At 43.8% G+C, this 9,487-nt stretch overlaps 1 protein-coding gene across 1 annotated transcript in view; it reads right to left on the bottom strand.

Annotated features, from left to right (window-relative positions):
* Positions 1-9,487, bottom strand: part of LOC121866021 — a 36,803-nt gene that overhangs the window by 19,942 nt on the left and 7,374 nt on the right. The window contains exon 2 of the mRNA XM_042365607.1: positions 56-198. Coding sequence (XP_042221541.1) covers positions 56-198 — 143 coding nt within the window. The remainder of the gene's footprint in view (positions 1-55; positions 199-9,487) is intronic.

A 9,487-nucleotide genomic window follows, 5' to 3' on the forward strand; every position in this document is an offset into this window, starting at 1 on the left:
CATCTGTATCCACCTAGCCCACACCTGTATCCACCTAGCCCACACCTGAACCCACCTTGCCCCATGCTGAGCGGTGACCCTTCTTCTCCTTGTCGTGGGGTCGTGTCCGGGGGTCACAATCGAGGGTAGCAGCACGACGGTCGTCCTCGGAACTTGAATGTCGACGACCTGGAGACTCCGGTAACTCCAGGAACTGATCTGTGACACCAACATGACACTCGTTAGTATATGACACTTGACACACCATCAACACCTGTTTATATGACACTTAACAACCCCATGACACTTATTAATATATGATTATTGACACTTATTTACTGTATGACACCTGACACCATCAACATGACACTAATATATGATACCTGACACCACCAATATGACACTTGTTTACTGAATGACACCTGACACCACCACCATGACACTAATATATGACACTTGACACTGCCACCATGACACTTGCTTACGCGACACCTAACACAACCAAAATGAGACTAATTGACATATGACTCATGACACCACCAATATGACACCTGACACCACCACCATAGGGTTGTGTTGGAGAGGTGAGGGAGACAGAGAGTTATATCACCAACACTTCATCAACAGCACTAACAGGAGGGAATGTGGGAACTGTCCAGACAAACCAACACACAACATTCTTCTCTTAGGGTGTGTGTGTGTGTGTGTGTGTGTGTGTGTGTGTGTGTGTGTGTGTGTGTGTGTGTGTGTGTGTGTGTGTGTGTGTGTGTGTGTGTGTGTGTGTGTGTGTGTGTGTGTGTGTGTGTGTGTAAGAACTCAATGATTCTCGAAAGACACCTCATCGGAATCCAAACACGTTGTCAATATCGTTTTACAACACTGTACAAATAACCTTAACAGCAACAACAAGCCACAAACGGTGTAAATAACCCAACCTGTTAGAGTAACCTGATCAAACAACAACAACAACAGCAACAACAATATGGCGGCGAATGAAAACCAACTATGTGATTCTTACTTACAAAAGATCTACTTAATGCGAGATTCTTGTTAAGTCCCTCCTCCTCTCCTCTCTCCTCCCTCTCCCCTCCTACCTCTCCTTCCCTCTCCTCCCCTCAGTCTCCTCCCCTCCCCTTCCTCTACCTTCTCTCCCCTCCCTCACCCCTTCCAGAATACTAAACACTTGTACGATGATATTTTCCCTTAATTGTGGGAAGGAGAGGGGGGAATGGGGGGTAGGAGAAGGGAGAAAGGTAGAAGAAGGGAGGAAGGGAGAATGGGTAGATGGAGAAGGGGAGAAGGTGGGAGGAAGGGAAGGGGAGGGGTTGTATTCGCCACTGTAGAGGGAGGAAAGAGGAGGATTTGAGGATGTAGGAGGGAAAGGAGGTGTTTGGGTGGAAGAGGAAGGGGTTTGAGGACGTAGGAAGAGGAAGGAGGGTTTGAGGGGTGGGGGGGAGGAGGAGGAGTTTGAGGGGTAGGGGAGGGAAGGAGGAGTTTGAGGGGGTAGAGTGAGGGGAAAGAGAAGGGGGGGGAGGAGGGAGAAGAACACCTCTAGTGGACTATAGAGCAGTTAAGACCACCGCGTCTTACAGCTCACAGTGACCCAGTTAGGGACGGCTTCTGTAGTGTGGGGAAATAAACTGACCTGATGTACCTTTAAGAACCTGAAGCCTGATTAGTTTCTGCTATACATACCTTAGACCAGCAGGTGTGTGTGTGTGTGTGTGTGTGTTGCTGGGTTGGTGTGTGTTTGTTGGAGAGAGAGAGAGAGAGAGAGAGAGAGAGAGAGAGAGAGAGAGAGAGAGAGAGAGAGAGAGAGAGAGAGAGAGAGAGAGAGCCAACATACTCTAACACCAAATAAACAAGACAATATTCAACACATGGCAACTCCTAGAAACACTAAATCACCGGGAGCCAAAAATGTCAGGAATTCCACCGTTTGAGGGTTGGGTACTTGGCTGGGGGTGGAGGGTCAAATCCCATGTAGAATTGGTGTAGCTGAGGGATATGGGGGGTCAATCCATAGAGAATTAGTCTTAGCTAGGAAACAATAAATTGGTGGGGGGGAGGGGGAGGGGGTCGTTTTAGGGTCGCCTGTATGGGTCGTTTATAGAGGTCGTTCTACAAGTCATCTGTCGTAAGAGAATCACATGTGTGTGTGTGTGTGTGTGTGTGTGTGTGCTGTGACTCCGTGACGTCACACTGTGAATCAAACCGTCCTTCTGATAAAATAAGCCCGAGGAGTCACCAGCTGTCAGAGGGAAGGGGCGTGGCCGTCTGTGTGGAGGGAGGGGTGTGGCCATCTCTGTGGAGGGGGAGGGGAGGGGTGTGTGGCATGTGAGTGCAGGGAGGGGAGGGGTGTGGCCGTCTGAGGCAGGGGAGGGGGGGGGGAGGGGTGTGGCCATCTGGGTGCAGGAGGGAGGGGTGTGGCCCATCTGAGCGGGAGGGAGGGGTGTGTGCATCTGGTGGGGGGAGGGAGGGTGTGGCCATCTGAGGCCTGAGGAGGAGGGTGTGGCCATGTGGTGAGGGAGGGGGTGTGTGCATCTGAGGCAGGGAGAGGAGGGTGTGGCCATGTGGTGAGGAGGGAGGGTGTGGCCATCTGAGCGGGGAGGGAGGTGTGGCCAGTGTGGGTCCAATGTTGACCCGGCCATGGTAACGGTACAGGGCAGTTGCATCACTCTAACAGGATTTTATTTATTTAGTGTATAATAATGAACTTTTTCGCGATAAATGTATCAAAAAAAAAAGAGAGAGAGAGAGAGATGCATTACTGACACATGTGCCTCGGTGTCCCCCTCCCGCCCCCTCCCAGGTGTGACTACCACTTCACTGCCAGACGTAAGGAGTGAGTCAGAAGCGTCGGGTTTTCTGGGTGGGGCAGGGCGGGGCGGGGATGGGGTTAGATGGGGCGGGGCGAGGGAAGATTGAATTGAATTGAAATAGTTTATTTAGCCAGAAAAACACAGATACAGAGTGGATAATAATAACAATATTAACATGGCTGAGCCAGTTGAGAACCTAAGCTCTCCTGTAGGCACCTGATATATACTATACATTTATCTCAAGGAAGTATTGTGTAACATTTAGTATCATCTGGAATAGTACAATAGCATGGTGGTAATAAGAACATATCAGTATGTTACCGCGATTATCACTTCGAAATTTAATAAATACATAAATTATGGTGGAATTGAAAAACAAAAATATAATGGGGGAGCAGTACAACATGGGTTGTATTAAGGTTGAACAAGAGGACAGAGTTGTCAGAATCATGTCTAGTTGGCAAATATGTATATATTGCAATGGTAATTTCTTATCTATCTACATGGTAATTTCCGATAAAACGATTTTGATGGTACAATAAAAGCAGGTACTGTAAATATAGTAGGTGTTACAAGAAATATTAAAACTTAGACAATAGATATTTTTTAAGAGATGATTTAAAGGAAGGGAGCGTAGTCTTTGCTGGGATGGGTGGGGGTAAGTTGTTCCACACCTTCACACCGTGATATTTTATGGAGGTCTGGGACTGAGAGGAGCGCATGGGGTGTGTGGTCTTAGTAGCTCTGGGTGCCTTAAGTTGTATCTCTGATTATTCCGGCACAGCAGTAGGTGTTAATATCCTCGAATTTTAACATTTTCAATTTAGCAAATTGTTCGTTTGTGTGATCTGTTTTTTTTCTAGTTCATTGTCCGTACAACTCTCTTTTGTGCAGTAACCAGGGATTGTGTTTTTGGTCTTGGCGGGAGGTATAATGAGTTTTGTCAAACCAAACCAAGCCAGTAGAAAAACATACATTCACTAGCTATGAGGGAAGTGCTACCGATAGGTGCGGTTATTGTTTGTAAAATGTGAGGTGACATTATCGCCTCAGGGGCTATTCTGGATACTGCACATGTCTATATGTGTCATCAGTTCTCTGGTATGGAAGCTTTGGTCTTGGCTGGAGGTGTAATGATTGTTTGTCAGACCACAGCTTACAGCCCAGAGAACAACAACACATATAGCAGTAACCGGACGTGCAGGTGTACACCCACGTAAGTTGACCAACGCTTCGTAATTAAAGTGAGATTACCTGACCCAGCAGAACTCACGGTCGCAATGAAACAGAGTTCTCGCCGCCGTGTGATTAGTGAAACCAGCGTCATGACCTTGTTAACTCCAGAAACTACACTCCAGCCCGCACCACTCACCTGATCAAACACAGCTGTCTCCACACACCCAGATTAGTGTTAATTAGTGACATCTGCCGGCCTGATCCCCCAATGTAAGGGGCCGACAACTCCTTCTGTGGCACAGACAGAACTCAGTGGCAGACAGAGTCACACTCGTCACAAGTCGAGGTCAGGAGGGGGGACTTCTCTCCCCAGCACCGAGGCTCCAGCTGGCAGCGTCTCCCACAAGAAACAGAGTCCAGTACCGGCCGGGACCACTCTCTTCAGCAGCACCTGTAAACATTCCCCAGCCGCTGTGCCTCCCTCAGGTCACACATAGTCATTGTCAGAGCGATCCATAGGGTGAGTTACTTACGGTGGGAAGTGTATCCATTTCATGTTTGTGTCCGGGAGTCATTGTCTCGTAACGTCGATATATTTATTAATGTGTCCGTGTCATTTAGTTAACTAATAAATAGCTGTACTTAGAAATGTTGTTTAGAGGCACTCCCCTGAGAACATAGCAACGGCGAAATAACTAATCAGCCACGCGACCAAACTTTCCTTACTTTACAATCCTACAACTAAAAATTCTTACTTTACCCTCATTACAATACCATAATGTATCATAATGTACCGTAATGTATTAATATGTACCATAATGTACCATAATATACCATAATGTACCATAATGCATCATAATGTACCATAATGTATCATAATGTATCAATATGTACCATAATATACCATAATGTATCATAATGTACCACGATGTACCAATAGTATCATATTGTACCATAATGTACCATAATGTACCATAATGTGCCAATAGTATCATATTGTACCATAATGTACCATAATGTACCATAATGTGCCATAATGTACCATAATGTATCATAATGCACCATAATGTACCAATCGTATCATATTGTACCATAATGTACCATAATGTACCATAATATACCATAATGTACCATAATGAATCATAATGTACCATAATGTACCATAATGTATCATAATGTATCTAATGTACCAATAGTATCATATTGTACCATAATGTACCATAATGTGCCATATGTACCATAATGTACCATACTGTACCATAATGTACCATGATGTGCCATAATGTATCAAGACATCACCTTTGGTCACCGCCCAAGACGTTCCTCTTATCGTTTTCCCCTCTAGTGACTGACGCACGCACAGCCATATTGAAGACAGGTACGTATGTATGTATGTATGAAACTATGTATGTATGTATGTATGTATGTATGTATGTAAGAAAGAATGTATGTATGTATGTATGTATGTATGTATGTATGTATGTATGTAAGAAAGAATGTATGTATGTATGTAAGAAAGAATGTATGTATGTATGTATGTATGTATGTATGTATGTATGTAAGAAAGAATGTATGTATGTGTGTGTATATATAGCACAGTGCCATAACTCGTCGATGTAAACGTGTTCATGTCTGTCTTAAGAGCTCATTAATACCTGTACAGAAATAAACGCCTTTACTTTGTGTTGCAGAGGATCACCTGAGCTTATTTCACCTGGTGATTAATTTACCCTATTGCTGACCTAAATTAACACTACCTAAGCTTACACTAACTTTACCTAACACTGTTCTAACCTAACCTAACCTAAATTTAATCTAACCTAACCTAACACTGACCTAGACTAACCTGACCTAAATTTAACCTAACCTAACCTAACACTGACCTAGACTAACCTAACCTAACACTGACCTAGACTAACCTAACCTAACCTAACACTGACCTAGACTAACCTAACCTAACCTACCCTAATCGAGTTTACCTAGAGCAGAGATAACAAGTTCAATAGGCCTAAGACAAAGAAAGTACTGTATTTCCCCATTCCCCTAAACAGAGAAAGTACTTCCTTCCCAATTCCCACAATAGAGAAAGTAGTTCGTCATTTTTACGCCAGACGCCAGGGACAGATACACGTTACGCCAGACGCAAGAGAGAAGTGCGCCAGTCATATACGCCAGACGAAGGTGCCAAGATAAACATCATTATGCAGGAGACTCATGTGTTGATATGGTAGTGTTGAAGAGCATGTTGGTGGTGGTGATGGTGGTGGTGGTGATGGTGGTGGTGGTGGTGGTGATGGTGGTGGTGGTGATAGTGGTAGTGGTGGTGGTGGTGGTGGTGATAGTGGTAGTGGTGGTGGTGGTGGTGCTGAGAGAGAGAGAGGTCTTGTGATGTGCCTTAGTGTTTAATCTTGGTTTTACCTGTACTGGGGGAGGAGAGGGAAGGAAGGGAAGGAGAGGGAAGGACAAGGAAGGAGAGGGAGGAGAGATGAGAGGGACAAGAGGGGAGGAGAGGGAAGGACAGGGAAGGAGGGGGAGAAGAGAGATGAGGAGAGGGAATTGAAGGCATGGATGTAGACAGTACTAAAGGTGGGTTAATCACTTGCTGTGGTGACGAGTGAGAAACTACACCATTATTAACCATTCCCCACCCTTCCCCTCACTTCCCCCTTCCCCACTACCAGGACAGTCACCCCTCCCATTCCCCCCCTTCCTCTTCCCCACCACCCAGGATTGTCCCCCTCCCCTCCCTTTCCTCACCTCTACCACCACTACCCCCATCCCCCCCTCCCCTCCCCATTTCCCTTTCACTACCACTACCAACCTATCTTACTTCCCTTCCCCCACCACTAACCAGAACAGCCTCCCCTCGCCCTCCGCTTCTCCACTACCACCCTCCTCCACCCCCACACAGAGCCAGTCAGCCAGCCAGCGAGCCAACCAGTCAGCCAGCCAGCGAGCCAACCAAATACCTCCTCTATGAATGGATTAATCCCCCTTGAGAGTGTATGAGAGCTCGTCGCCAGCCATTCATTTATAGCAGGTCACTCAACGCCTCGTTCGATGTTCTTTCAACTTAAAGAGTTTACAGCATCATGGGGCCCCTTGGCTTAACACCCAGGCCACGATGTATGGTAGCAGGGATTTAAGGGAGAAAATATGTTAAAAAAGTTCACCTGTAACATTAAACTCTGCTCGTTCTGTAACACCCACAAGGCTACCCTCTGCTGTACTGTACTTAATGAGTTTTGTAATATATTGTATATATGCTCCACAAGTCTACCCTCTGCTGTAACCAATGAACAGCTGTACCATGTGTGGAATATAGGTACAAGTACATGACTGTATTTGTGGTTTAGGGGAAAGATGGTCAGGTATGGCGCGGCGGTAGTTATGTATTTTGGTAATAAATTCACAGTGACCTGAATACCATGTGAGGTGAGGTGGGTCTTACTCGAGGAGGAGGTGAGGTGGCTCTTACTCGAAGGGGAGGTGAGGTGGCTCTTACTCGAGGAGGAGGTGAGGTGGCTCTTACTCGAGGGGGAGGTGAGGTGGCTTTTACTCGAGGGGGAGGTGAGGTGGCTCTTACTCGAAGGGGAGGTGAGGTGGCTCTTACTCGAGGAAGAGGTGAGGTGGCTCTTACTCGAGGAGGAGGTGAGACAAGGACGAACACAGGAAGAGACAAGATGAAATAAACAACTAAACAAACAAAAAGATGAACAAAGAAGAGTAGAAAATAGTGATGATTGGAAGAAGACAAAGGAGGAGGAGGAAAGAGGAGGAGGAGGAGGAGGAGGAGGGAAAAGGAAGAGGAGGAGGAGGAGGAAGAGGAAGAGGAGGAGGAGGAGGAGGAGGGAGAAGGAAGAGGAGGAGGAAGAAGAGAAAGGGAGGAAGAAGAGAAAAGGGAGGAAGAAGAAAGAAGCTGAATAGGGGAAGAGGAAAAGGAGGAGGAAAAGAAGCAAGAAGAGGAGGAAGAGGAAGAAAAGGAGGAAGAAGAGGAAGAAGAGGAAGAGAGGAAGAGGAGGAAGAGGAAGAAGAGGAAGAGAGGAAGAGGAAGAAGAGGAAGAGAGGAAGAGGAGGAAGAGGAAGAGAAAGTAAGCAGTGTTGACGTCCTCCCCTTGATTAAGTGCCTGCGGTCGCCTGCCAACTCCGGCACTGTGTATTGGCACCCCACCACCACTACCACCATTGCTATCACCATCATTGCTCCCACCACCACTACCACCATTGCTGTCACCACCACTACTAATAGCTTCTACCACCATCACTATCACCACTTACTGCTAACATCACCATCATCATTATCACCAACTACCACTACCACCACTACCACCATCACCACTACACGCTCGACCACCACTATTATCTCCTACCTATATATTGTTGCTCCTACTGTACACACACACACACACACACACACACAACACCTGTTCGGATCACTTAACATCGACACACACTCACACACACACACTGAACCTTCCCTAGTCGACATAGTTTGGGTCCTGTCGAATTATATAACACAATATATTCCACAACACCAACCCTTAATATTTAACATTCTTCTCAGTTATTTTTATTTTAACATTAGATTATCACTGAATTTTAACATTAGTGTTTATTAAAAGTCTTAGAAATAAAACGAATATTAATCAAATCATCATTTTAACATTACTATTTTTTCTTTTAGTAAATTAATCAAATCATCATCTTGTTTTTATCCGGTTCATATTAAAGTGTTCTTAAAAGTATATAACCTGTTTTTATGGTATTGTCTAAATTACATGTAAGACTTGAGGTGAGGGATACGGTACACTCCTCTCTCCTGTGTGTGTGTGTGTGTGTTTGTTTTCCCTTTATCTTCTTTCTTCTTCCCCAAAAATATATAATAATTTTAACAATAATAACAACAACAAAAATAATAACAACAATAATAATAACAACAACAACAACAACAACAGCAATAACAATAACAATAATAACAATAATAATAATAATAATAATAATAATAATAATAATAATAATAATAATAATAATAATAATAATAATAATAATAACAAAAATAATAATAATAATAATAATAATACTAATACTAATAATAATAATAATAATAATAATAATAATAATAATAATAATAATAACAATAAAAAATAATAATAATAACAAACAATAATAATAATAATAATAATAATAACAACAATAATAATAATAATAATAATAATAATAATAATAATAACAATAATAATAATAACAACAATAATAATAATAACAATAATAATAATAATAATAACAATAATAATAACAACAACAATAACATTAAACCACTTACTCAGTTCTAGGTCAGGTGAGGGGATGATTTTAAGGCCAGGTAAATCTTAACTTAAACCAGGTGTTAAGGGGATTAAACCAGCCTGTACCAGAGAAATGTTTAAACCACCACCACTACTACCACTACCACCACTACTACCACTACCACCACTACTACCACTACCACCACTACTACCACTACCACCACT

The sequence above is a fragment of the Homarus americanus genome, unplaced genomic scaffold (genome assembly GCF_018991925.1).
Source record: "Homarus americanus isolate GMGI-L3 unplaced genomic scaffold, GMGI_Hamer_2.0 scaffold9729, whole genome shotgun sequence".
Classification (NCBI taxonomy): domain Eukaryota; kingdom Metazoa; phylum Arthropoda; class Malacostraca; order Decapoda; family Nephropidae; genus Homarus; species Homarus americanus.